The 12,340-nt window shown below is 44.4% G+C and overlaps 1 protein-coding gene and 1 long non-coding RNA gene across 3 annotated transcripts in view; one reads left to right on the plus strand and one right to left on the minus strand.

Moving 5' to 3' along the window:
- The window catches only part of LOC137522742 (uncharacterized), a 29,474-nt gene that overhangs the window by 14,976 nt on the left and 2,158 nt on the right, over positions 1-12,340 (minus strand). Inside the window, exon 2 of the long non-coding RNA XR_011022425.1 lies at positions 8,813-8,922. This is a non-coding gene — a long non-coding RNA (uncharacterized lncRNA). The remainder of the gene's footprint in view (positions 1-8,812; positions 8,923-12,340) is intronic.
- The window catches only part of TMEM25 (transmembrane protein 25), a 43,181-nt gene that overhangs the window by 14,710 nt on the left and 16,131 nt on the right, over positions 1-12,340 (plus strand). For both annotated transcript variants that reach the window (XM_068242802.1, XM_068242803.1), the window contains exons 2-3: positions 4,523-4,593; positions 8,736-8,969. In XM_068242802.1, coding sequence (XP_068098903.1) covers positions 4,545-4,593; positions 8,736-8,969 — 283 coding nt within the window. In that variant the 5' untranslated portion in view covers positions 4,523-4,544. The remainder of the gene's footprint in view (positions 1-4,522; positions 4,594-8,735; positions 8,970-12,340) is intronic.

Consider the following 12,340-nt stretch of genomic DNA (forward strand, 5'->3'; position numbering starts at 1 on the left):
AGACAGATCCTGCTCCATATTGCTGCCAAAGAGCTCCAGCATGAAGTCACTGCTGCTCCACTCTGTGAACGCTGGTGCCATGTGGTCCCCATCCAAAATGGCCACCATACCATAGAGTCAGCATAGGAAGTGTGGTATAACATCCGGTTTTTATAGCCAGTGTGTTGTGCGCTCTCCGGTTCTCATTGGTTTCCATTGGCCGGATGCAACATTCCGGCTCCGGTCCGGATACGTCAGCTGGACCAGCCGGACCAAAAAATAGCGCATGTTGGAACGGACGCCGGAGTCCGGATCCGGTCCGGCTCCGGTCCGGACGAAACGGACGCATGTGAACGGTCGCATAGACTTTCATTGCTATGCCGTGCGTCCGTTTCGTCCGGTCCGCATGCGGTCCGGCTCCGGCACGGCTCCGGCACGGCGATTCCGGATAGCAACCGCTAATGTGAACCGGGCCTTAAACCTGTCAAGGACATCTACAGTGTCTGAGAGGTGTAAGCAGGAGGAGGAGGAGAACATAATGGTTACAACTAATCAAAGGACACATCGAGGTGATCATTACCATAGCACCAAAAAAGTAAAGCAGTCAAAGGAGGCCATCTGGATCTGGGGGGCCCTAGTGCGGTCGCTACCTCTGCATTCCCTATTGCAACATCACTGGCTGAGGCAGAGACAGGCTGTGCTCAGGGACCGGTCCGAGTGAGGAGGCCAAAAGTGGCTTGGACACATGTAGTAAACCTGGTGTGCCAAACTTCTAGTACAACCAGTACTGTCTCTATGCTTTCCAGGGCCCTGCTAGCATTTTTGAGAGTGATTTTAATGCTAAAAGAATAGTACTTTCTAGACCGATGTATGCGATTTTGGGACCTGCACACCTTGATTCAAATCGCTCCAAAACTGCTGCCCACTGCAATTGCTACTGTGGAATCACAGCCATAGGCTTACATAGGCAAAGCAGTTTTGAAATCGCTGGTGATTTCTAGAAAGGGCAAACTGCCTCTGTGAGCGCTCTAGGTGTTTGCCAGGACCAGGCCACAGCATACAGCATACACAACTGCAGGTTACAGAATGCTCATTTCAAAACTGAACATTTAAAGGACACCCAAGGCGAACTTCAATAGTGCTATTTTACTTACCTGAGGCTTCTTCCAACCCCAGTAGGCTTGTAGGTCCCTTTCTGTCCTCTTCTTCAATCTGCTGTTTTGCCCGGTACAGTAGCCAAGTCACGCACTACTTTGCATGCGTTAGCCCAGTGGCGTGCCTCCTTGATTGCGATCTCTTTGTGGGGAGCACTCTGCACATCTACAAGGTATCAAGACTCATAGTTGTGCCTGTGCAGAACACTCTTGGCCACAGGAGCACAATTAAGGAGGTGTGCCACCAGGCCAGCGCATGCACAGTAATCATGATTTTGCTACTATACCGGGCCGAACAGCGGATCGAGGAAGAGCACCGGGAGGGCAGTGAGGGACCTACAAGCCAATGGGGGCTGGAGAAAGGCACAGGTAAGAAAAAGAACACTATTGCCACAGGTATCCTTGAAGAAAAAATGTGAATTTTAGCTTATGAACACATTTAACGAACAGAAGAAAAGGTTACATGAAGGAACTGGCTTCCTGACACCAAATGAGAGAAACTTTCATTTTGAGTTTCCACTTTAAATACTCAACCAGGTTCATAAAAAAAATATATAATTCTGTTTTTATTTTTATTTTAACTTGATTGCCTATTTTAACTTGATCAGGCATAATTTCTCTTTACAGCATCAGGCTTCATAATGTTCAATAACCCAATGTCTGGATTCCCCAGATTTGTGAGGAACCCTAGTGGTTCTGGGTCTCCATTAGCTATCTGGGTACTCCCTAGTACTGGTCCAAGCCCTATACCATAGAGCCGTATCAATCCATGCCATGCACTGATGAGGAGCAGAAAGTCTGAAACAGCTGAATGCAACATGCATTCAGCTGTTTCAGACTTTCTGACCAACATGGTTTACTATGGCTTTGTGAAATCTATAGGTACACTATATACCAGCAGTTCTGGATGTGTGCCTGGCTTTCAGGAGCATAAAGACAAGATTTGCATATACAGTAGTGATGCATGGTGGGAGATCTTTCTGGCTCACTGGTTAATCCATCACACTGTAAAAGAGAATTCATCAACTTTGATTCAGTGAACTCTTCTGATTTTTCTCAGGGGAGAGGTTTTCACACCTTCTCAATAAAATACCATATAGGCGCCCCAAAAAAGAAATAATAAAGTTAGATATCACTTTTCTTACCTACTTTTCTGTACTTTTTTACTTTCTAGGTACTATAAAATTATTTTGTAAATAAGATAATTTTAGAAGTATTTCTTGGAAGAAAACTCAGGAGAAAAGTTAATTGAATCAGAGCCATTGGGGTTGATTTGTGTCCCGTGTGCTGAGCACGCATAGTACACAGAAATATTACCTGTGGTTACTCGTGGCAGTGTCCCGAGATACGCTAGTAGCATGACTTCCGCACGTAACTACAGGACCTAGTGCACATTAATATTAACGCAGAATGATGATTCAACCCCAAAGACCATAATTCACTTTATCTCCTAAGTTTTCTCCTAGGAAATCAATTTTCATCTTCTGTATAAAATAAGTACTTTGCAACTGAAAAAGTACCAAAAGTAGGTGAAAAAGTACTGCCAACATCATTCTGAGTATTCTCTTGTTTGCTGATGACTTAAAAGGCATAATATTGTAATAGCTAAAAGGCGTGTAGGAGACGCACAGAATATCTCTTAACTTTAAAACATATAGTATAGGAGTAATAATATCTTACCTCCACCAATGAACAAACCACATAGATAGAAATAATTTTAATAATGCACAGCAAAGACAATGCGTTTCATGGCTACTGGCCCGCTTCCTCAGGTCAATAAAAAGTGCTTAAAGAGAATCTGTATTGTTAAAATCGCACATACCAGTGCGTTAGGGGACATCTCCTATTCCCCTCTGTCACAATTTCGCCGCTCCCCACCGCATTAAAAGTACTCAAAAACAGTTTTTAAAAGTCTGTTTATAAACAAACAAAATGGCCACCAAAACAGGAAGTAGGTTGATGTACAGTATGTCCACACATAGAAAATACATCCATACACAAGCAGGCTGTATACAGCCTTCCTTTTGAATCTCAAGAGATCATTTGTGTGTTTACCTTCTTCCCCCTTCAGCTCTCGTCCACTGAATAGTGACAGGCTGATCGTTTTTTCCTGCAGTAATTCCTCTGTATGAGTCAGCCAGTTCCTTTCACAGCCTAACAGAAGAGGATTTTTATCCAGCTCTCTTCTCTCACTGATATCAGAGAGCAGAGACGCTGCTGGCTTATGTAAATAACACACACACGGGAGTGTGCATAGAGGGGCCTGGAGGGGGGCGTGCATAACAGATCAGCACTGAAGAGTTGGCAGCCTTCCAGACACAGGGCGACAAGGCCGCCAGGGGAAAGATACATTGATTTATTACAGAGACGGTGATAGTAGAAAGTGCTGCAGTAAGCCAGAGCACATTAGAATAGGTTTAGGAACTTGTAGGATGGTAGAAAAAAGGATGACATTTTTGTTACAGAGTCTCTTTAAGTCAGCAGCTGCGAGTGTGGGCGCCTCTTCTTAGGTACTTTTTATTTATCCGAGGAAACGGGCCAGTATCCGTGAAACGCGTTGTCTTTGTTGTCTGTCGTTAAAATTATTTCTACCTATGTGCTTTGTTCATTGATGGAGGTAGGATATTATTACTCCTATACTATATGATTTAAAGTTAAGATATATTTTGGGTGTTTCCTACACGTCTCTTTAGCTATAGTCCAACCCTTTGGGGTAATATCTTGTACACAACATGTCCAAATACCTGAGAGCGACCGACCAGCACCTGCCTAGCGGATCAGGGATACCGAATGGGAACGGTTAATTTCCTGTAGGAGTGCAACCCACCCTTGTGAGTATAATTTACTACTCAACTTATCATCTACTTCGTATAACGATACTGCACCATTGGGCTCCTGGTCTCGCTCATTCCAGAACCTCGGCGGTTGTATTCACAACCACCAGGAACTATCCCATACTCATAATATTGATAAGGTGTGAAAATATCCCCTAAGAGAAAACACAGGAGAAAAAGTGAATTGAATAGGGGCCATTGTCTTGAAGCCTTCACATTCACAACATACTTGCATGTGTTCCATATATGGGGTTGTTAAACAGACTATGTATAAATCCTGAATATCAGTTGTCCTCTGTAAGAAGTCTAGATATATGAAAGGTAGCATTATTTTTTTGGTCAGCCCTTAGGTATTGTTTTTACATTTTTTTCCTACCTGCATCTTTGCCTTCTCTATTCTCTAAACTGCCTTTTGTAGAATGGTATTGTCAGTTTTGTTTTTACGTTTCTTTGTATAAAAAAAAAAAATCTGGTGATTTTATTGAATATGTTTACTTGTTTTCCTTCATTACGTATTATTGTTCTATGTTTTTGTCTTTATTTCCTTTGAAACAGGATCAAGCTAAGTAAGATAAAAATGTTCCAGTGTATTTCACTCCTGCTATTTTGGCTATTTTTTCAAAATGGTGAGTAATTTTTTTTTGTTTTCTTGTTATGTAAGCATAACCACAGACATTCAGTGGTGATAGCCACACACGATACAATAAAATGATCAGATTTTACGGCAATTCGATAAAAATGAAAAAATGTTAAATTGTCAATTTATTAATATACACACCCTAGTAATTTTCTCAGAGTTTTATCATAATTGGGGAAAAAATGAACATACGTATGTGGTACATTGGTCATATTTTTGAAATGTTACAATTAGTCAGAAAAATTGATTGCAATTCTTAAATTGAACAGATATTTAAAAAATTGTATGGTGTGTTGCCACCTTTATGCTGGTTCCACACCATACAATTTTTTGGCAGATTTACCTGCCAGATCGATTATTTCCAGCATGTCCGATTTGAGGATCGATCGTTTTTTTTTTAGCGATTTTCTGATCGATTTCCATAGAAACAAACAGATATTGATCAGAAAATCGCTCAAAAATCGGTCGATCCTCAGATCGGACATGCTGGAAATAATTAATCTGGCAGGTAATTCTGCCAAAAAATTGCATAGTGTGGAACCAGCATTACCCAGATATAGACTTTGTCCACTTGGTCCTGCACCACCTCTGGTGGTGTACATTCCTTGGGATTACTAAGTCCTTCCACCTGCCAAATATTCCTGACAGTCTTACCTTCCAGTACGTCAAGTAAAGCTGGGAATACACGGTTTGTTTCTGGTGCTCGATTCTCCTCTCGATCGTTTTTGCCGCTCGATTCTGTAGTCTATTCTCTTATCTCGTTTTTCTTATCTCATTCCATTCACTTCTATCAGAAATCGAGCGGCGGAAGGATAGAAAGGGAGATCGGACATGTCAGAAATTATCTGTCGAACCATCTAATAACCTCAAAAACGAATCGTGTATTCCCAGCATAAGTCCTACCATCCAGTCCATCCTTTACCCTGCAGTCTGTCCTGCCAGACCTTCCCTCCAGTCCTTATCTCCAGTTCATCCTAAATTAATGCAAATGAACCAAGATGTGTACAGGTAATAAATGAATGCAACACTGTGTCCAAAAGAACAAAGAACTTATATGTACACTAATGGTGATAAAAAATAAATCACTTGTAATAGTATAGACTATCAGTCATTGATTTTCTATCTTAACAATGATGAGGAATACACTGATGCATCCAATGAAACAGTGGCACTGGATCTGTTTAGTGCTCGGTCAAATACATGATGCGTTAAGGATCCCGGAACAGCAACAGGACGAGGTCTTTGCCAATCCCCCCTCCCACATATATTGGTGGGGTGTACCTATTTGCCTGTAGGGTCCCTCCGTAGTCTACTATCCTATAACACCATTATATGTAGTAACGAGTAAACGTGGTGGAATTGAGTATATAGCAGCATAGACTGTAGTAAGAGGAGGTGCAAAGTGGCCCTTCACCCGCTATGGGTGGTGGCCCATCATTCCTCGAGAGGTGCTTTGGTGAACAGAGCCGGAGCTTCCATAGAGGCAATTGCCCCAGAGCCTGTGGGGACCCCCCAAGGTGCCCCTCCTCCCCTCCAGCTATGGTAAACCATGACAGTGAGGGTGCTGTGTGTTTACTCTGTATAGGAAAAGAAGGAGGTGAATAATGGGAACCACAAAGACGCTTTTAGGGGACATATGGTAACCACCTACCGATAATGTGTGATGGAAGGGGGGGGGGGGAGGTTGGATTGGGCCTGGCAGCTGGCTCAGGGGACAATTTGGTTGTAATGGGGGCATCAGGGGGGGCCCTGAAGTTACTTTTGCCCCATGCCCTGCTGCTGGTGAATATCCATGGTCGCTTTATCTCCACGCACTGGGAGTGCCCGCACCAACCACTGGTGACGAACTTAACAGGGCCATGCCAGCAGCACTTAATGGCAGCATTATGGTCAATGAGACTACCTCAAGCATCAGAGAACCTCTAGTAGGACCAAGTGAAGAAGCCAAAAGGCTTATCGCACAATAATAGTCTCATGTTGATGCCAGAAGCAGATCATAGGCTTTCATCCAACTCACCAGATAACAGATCCGATCTTTGAAGATCAGAAAGCTACTTTATTCAGAATCAAAGGGTTGCAAGCCACAGAGATTCCAGTAAGGAGGGGCTGTATTAAAGAGAGTCTGAAGCCTTCTAAAAATCCTCCTTTTCTTTGACATTTATCTTCAGCAATATCAGCAGTGCTAAAACGGTGCAGAACAATGTCATTAAACCCCCCAAATACCGGGGCAAAATTCCATGCTGCCCGGGGAGGCAGAGCTTAGTGCTGTAACTCTCATGATCGCCGCCTCTCCCTGCCCCACTCAGTGAAAGAAGACTGAGAGGGGCGCGGAGAGGAGGCGATCAGTGGGGTTTGACGCGAGTAAAGGCACATCTACAGCACAAAGCTCTGCCTCTACCTGGAAGCGCTCCCCACAATTTGCCCCCGGGATTTTAGGGATTTAATAACATTGTTCTGCCGCAGGAATGCAGCATTTTAGCACTGCTGATATTGCTGAAGATAAATGTCAAATAAAAAGAGGATTTTTAAGACTTCAGACTCTCTTTAAGAGTATCACCAATGATAAGAATATTACAAAACGAAAATGCTTCTGTTTGAAGTCCATGCCAAAGTAAGTTTACTTTGAGAGTTTTGGAAAAGTATGAGGGTCATTTAGAAAGTAACAGTCATTCTCATTAAATCAATTAAGAAACATTTTATCTATTTTACCTTAGACATACGGGGCCTGATTCACATAGGTCCAGTAAATGTGCGCAAGGAGCACACAGCAATTTTGTAACAAACAGCATAGCACACATTGGGCAATTACTGCAACCCACCAGGGCCGGCGCTACCATTAAGGCAAAGGAGGCAGCTGCCCCAGGGCCCCAGAGCTTGCAGGGGCCCCCAGTGGCTACAAGAGGAAAAAAAAAATTTCAAATCGGCCTTATAGTTTTTGAGAAAATCGATTTTAAACTTTCAAAGGAAAAAAAAAACACATTTAAAAACGTGCCAACTTTAAAGGTTAATAGCAAATCCACCTTAAATGCTAGAAACCATAAATTTGCAGGATATGTTTAGGAGATCATTAGGAATAAGAGGAAAAAACAATTTTTCAAAAAGACCTTATAGATTTTGAGAAAATCGATTTTAAAGTTTAGAAGGAAAAAATTATAGTTTTAAATGCGGTAAATGTAACTTTTAGTAGCAAACCTAACGGTAGTGTCATTTTACATGTATCAAACGAAAGCGCAATCAATTTCCTGATGGGGTTTCCAGGGGGTCTATACGCAGCCGCAGCGCTTTGGCCAGGGATCGCTATACAGCCGCATAATGGCTGTATGAAGATCCCTAGCATTTTTTCCTATTTTCCCAATTTTTTTTTTTTATGTTTAGAGTGTGGGAATTTTTTTTTAAAAAAATTGTGGGGTCCCCCCTCCTAAAACTTTTTAACCCCTTGTCCCCCATGCAGGCTGGGATAACCAGAATGTGGAGCTCTGACCGATTGGGACTTCACACCCTGACTATACCAGCTGCAAAAAAGGTCCCCTAATGCCGATTTTTGTTCCGGGGTATATGTTGGGGGGGCCCCCCAGGTTTATTTTGCCCTAGGGCCCCATTGTTGCTTAAACCGGCCCTGCAACCCACGTTACCCTAGTAACGCAGGTTGTGATAATAGAGTAATGCATGCTACTCCCCCAGCATTGGTAGCCGTAAAATTGCTGTGGGCTCTCTGCGCACGGCAGTTTTACCGAACCTACTTGAATCAGGCCCATTGTATCCTATGATTATCCTATGATTATTTCTCCACATACACACCTTCTGTATTGAAGCATTTATCATTGTTGTAGTAGCATTACATTCCTCAACCATGGGTTGGAAGGCTCAGGTATGGGGTGGGCTTCATGTTAATGCTGCTGGACAAACAGTTACTGGTGTTCTGCAGTCATGTGACTAGCGGAGCAGGGAGAGAAGAGGTTACTCTGATAGATGAAAGTTAAATTACACTGAAAGAATACCTTGGCAGAGAAAAGCAAATGGCTGTTCCTTTCTGGATTACCCTGGTACTTTGAACTGTAAGTGCCTTTTTTCAAAACATGTGGGTTGATCACAACATAACCTGTTGATGGACATTCTGTTTGCCAATTCCAGGACTTGGGGACAAATATGCAGAGAATGAGATTCATGGGATGCCCTGTGAGGCTAGAGAGTCCCCTCTCGCTTGGTACCTGAATGGTGTAAAGCAGGAGGTGATCCGTGGTAAAGGCCCTCCATTTATGCTTCCGGTTCCTCCTGGTAGTTCCAGTACACTGTCACTTGCAGAGAATCTTGGGGAGAACTGTAACAAGACAGAAAACAGAGAAGAAGTATTATTGCAACTTCACTGTGAGTATCAGCTTGTAGCTATGCATTAAAGGTAACTGAGAACCAGTAAAAAATGTTTTTAAAATTAACCTTCTGATAAAGGACATTCATAATGGAGTGAGGGGGGGGGGGTGAGCCTTACTACTTATCTACAGGTTGGTGCTTCGTCAGCCCCTCAGCGAATATGGGATGTACTATCTTTTCCACCGGACCGGCCAGTCATGCTCTATTTTGTTGTTTCCAGCAATGTCTGCATGTGTGTGTGGCGGGGACATTCTGGCAACACTTGTTTCTCTGGGTGCGCATGGTTTTTTTTTGGGGGGGGGGGGGGGGTGTGCTGGCCACACTTGTTAATGTATTTCTAGGGTGGGGTGTGGGTGTAAAGTGGGAGGTTGGTAATAATCTGGCCACACTTGTTGCTGTGCGTATGGTGGGGGGGCTACACTTGTTGCTGTGCATGTGTGTATAGGGGGGGGGGGGATATGCTGGCCACACCAGTTAATGTGTGTGTGTAAGGTGTGGGTGGGTTACAGATATGCTGGCCACCCTTGTTAATCTGCGTGTGTATCTGTGCGTGTAAGGTGGGGGGGTATGCTGGCCACACTTGTTAATGTGTGTGTGGCGGGGGGGGGGGGGAATATGCTTCACATGCTTGTTAATGTGTGTGCAGCTTGTTAATGTATGTGTGTAAAGTTGGCAGGGGTGGGGGGGATATACTGGCCACACTTCTTAGTGTGTGTGTGTGTGCGTGTGTGCGTGCGTGTGTGCGTAAGGTGTAGCGGGTATGCTGGCCATGCATGTTAATGTGTGTGCAGCTTGTTAATGTATGTATGTATAAAGTTGGCGGGGGGCTATGTTGGCTACGCTCGTTGCTTTGTGTGTATGTGTGTAGGGAGGAGGGGTTTGCTGGCCACAATAGTTCGGTGGGTGGACGGGTGGGGGGTATGCTGTCCACACCTGTTTGTGTGTATGGGGGTGTTGTGGGGATATGCTGGTCAGTCTTGTTGTGGGGGTTAGAAAAAGGTGGCTGCATTTGGTATGGGGTTGTTATGCTGGGTAGGGGGGATTGGCAGCTGCACTTGTTAAAGCGGTATAAACCCCTGACATAATATTCAATAAAAACATGTTTTCCTACTTTCTATATGCCATACGGTTATCATATTTGCATTTGTGCATAAGTATTATTATTCATTTAGAAATTACAAGTTCCCAAAAGTACAGTTTTTTGCTTTGAGAGTTGACTTTGCTGAGAGTTTGACTTTTATTCATTATGTATTGAAGGCAGAAATGCTTTGAGTGTCTGTGTCCAGGAGCTTCACCACAGTCAGAGAATGTGTCACATTCCTCACTTGATACAATGAAGTAAACACAAGATAACATTATCTAAAGTTCATATGCGTCCAGATTTCTCTGCACTGAACTTTTAAGTCCAGTGTGTAACCCTTTGAATGCTGTTCTAGTAAAAAAAAAAAAATGCTGGTTGAATATAATATGCTGTAAATATTTTTTTAGAGCTAAGAAGAAATGCTGGGTTTCATTCCGCTTTAAGGGGCAAAAGGAGGGGGTTATGAGCTAATAACAGAATAAGAGCCCAGCTTGTCCTTATTGTATTGCACTACTGGACTTACTTTTGACCTGGTGGAATGGGAATGGATTTATAGACCAGTGAAACTCGCTGTCCATTGAACTTATTAATTTATTACCAAATTATGATAATAAGGTTCTCTCCTTTTTAAACGATTGCTAATGTTTGTAATTAGAGATGTCGCGAACCTCCGATTTTAGGTTCGCGAACCTCCGTGAAAGGTTCGGTTTGCGACAAAGTTCGCGAACCGCAATAGACTTCAATGGGGAGGCGAACTTTGAAAATTTTAAAAAATTCTACCGGCTGGAAAAATGATAGAAACATGTTTCAAGAGCTCTAATACCTGGAGGCACACCTGATTGAGTGAAATACACATCACTGCTGGAGGACCCGCCCTCCCTCCCACCTCCAAGCAAGGTCTTTATACCATTTGACTCAGTTGTCTGCCTACACTAATTAGTTATGGGACAGCTGCTACACACTCTGCTAGGGAGATTTTAATTAGCCTCTTGTGGGTCTCCTCCCTCCTCCCACCTCCCTCCTCCCACCTCCCTCCTCCACCGGCGTACCTACCGGGGATGCGACCCCCTTAGCCGCAGGGGGCCCGGGGCTGCTCTGGGGCCCGCTCACTGTGCGCGGGGGGGGGGAGCGCTGCTCTGGACCCCGCAGCAAGGTGCTCAACTGGCCGCAGCGTCTAATAGACGCTGCGCCAGTTCATTCCCCGCAGCCCCGCTCCAGCAGCCTGCATAGTCTCCGGCAGGCAGAGCAGGGCTACGGCAAGATGGCCGCCGAAGCCCTGTACTGGAGACTATTTGTGTCTCCAGTACAGGGCTTCGGCAGCCATCTTGCCGTAGCCCTGCACAATGCCTGTCAGCGCGGGAGATGTGCTGCAGTGCACAGGAGGATCGTCGGGGAGCTGAGAGGCCTGGAGAGACTCCTGACAGGTAAGGAATGTTTTTTTACAGGGGCATTTTTTTTCTGGTGTCTGCTGCCCACATTACGATATTCTGGTGACTGACTGCTGCCCACATTAGGATTTTCTGGTGTCTGCTGCCCACATTACGATTTTCTGGTGTCTGCTGCCCACATTACGATTTTCTGGTGTCTGCTGCTCACATTACGATATTCTGGTGACTGACTGCCTACATTGCGATTTTCTGGTGACTGACTGCCCACATTGCGATTTTCTGGTGACTGCTGCCCACATTGCGATTTTCTGGTGACTGCTGCCCACATTGCGATTTTCTGGTGACTGCTGCCCACATTACGATCTTCTGGTGACTGACTGCCCACATTGCGATTTTCTGGTGACTGACTGCCCACATTGCGATTTTCTGGTGACTGCTGCCCACATTGCGATTTTCTGGTGATTGCTGCCCACATTGCGATTTTCTGGTGACTGCTGCCCACATTACAATCTTCTGGTGACTGACTGCCCACATTGCGATTTTCTGGTGACTGACTGCCCACATTGCGATTTTCTGGTGACTGCTGCCCACATTGCGATTTTCTGGTGACTGCTGCCCACATTGCGATTTTCTGGTGACTGCTGCCCACATTACAATCTTCTGGTGACTGACTGCCCACATTGCGATTTTCTGGTGACTGCTGCCCACATTGCGATTTTCTGGTGACTGCTGCCCACATTACGATTTTCTGGTGACTGCTGCCCACATTGCGATTTTCTGGTGACTGCTGCCCACATTACGATCTTCTGGTGACTGACTGCCCACATTGCGATTTTCTGGTGACTGCTGCCCACATTAGGATCTTCTGGTGACTGCTGCCCACATTAGGATTTTCTGGT

The sequence above is a fragment of the Hyperolius riggenbachi genome, chromosome 6 (assembly GCF_040937935.1).
Source record: "Hyperolius riggenbachi isolate aHypRig1 chromosome 6, aHypRig1.pri, whole genome shotgun sequence".
Classification (NCBI taxonomy): Eukaryota; Metazoa; Chordata; class Amphibia; order Anura; family Hyperoliidae; genus Hyperolius; species Hyperolius riggenbachi.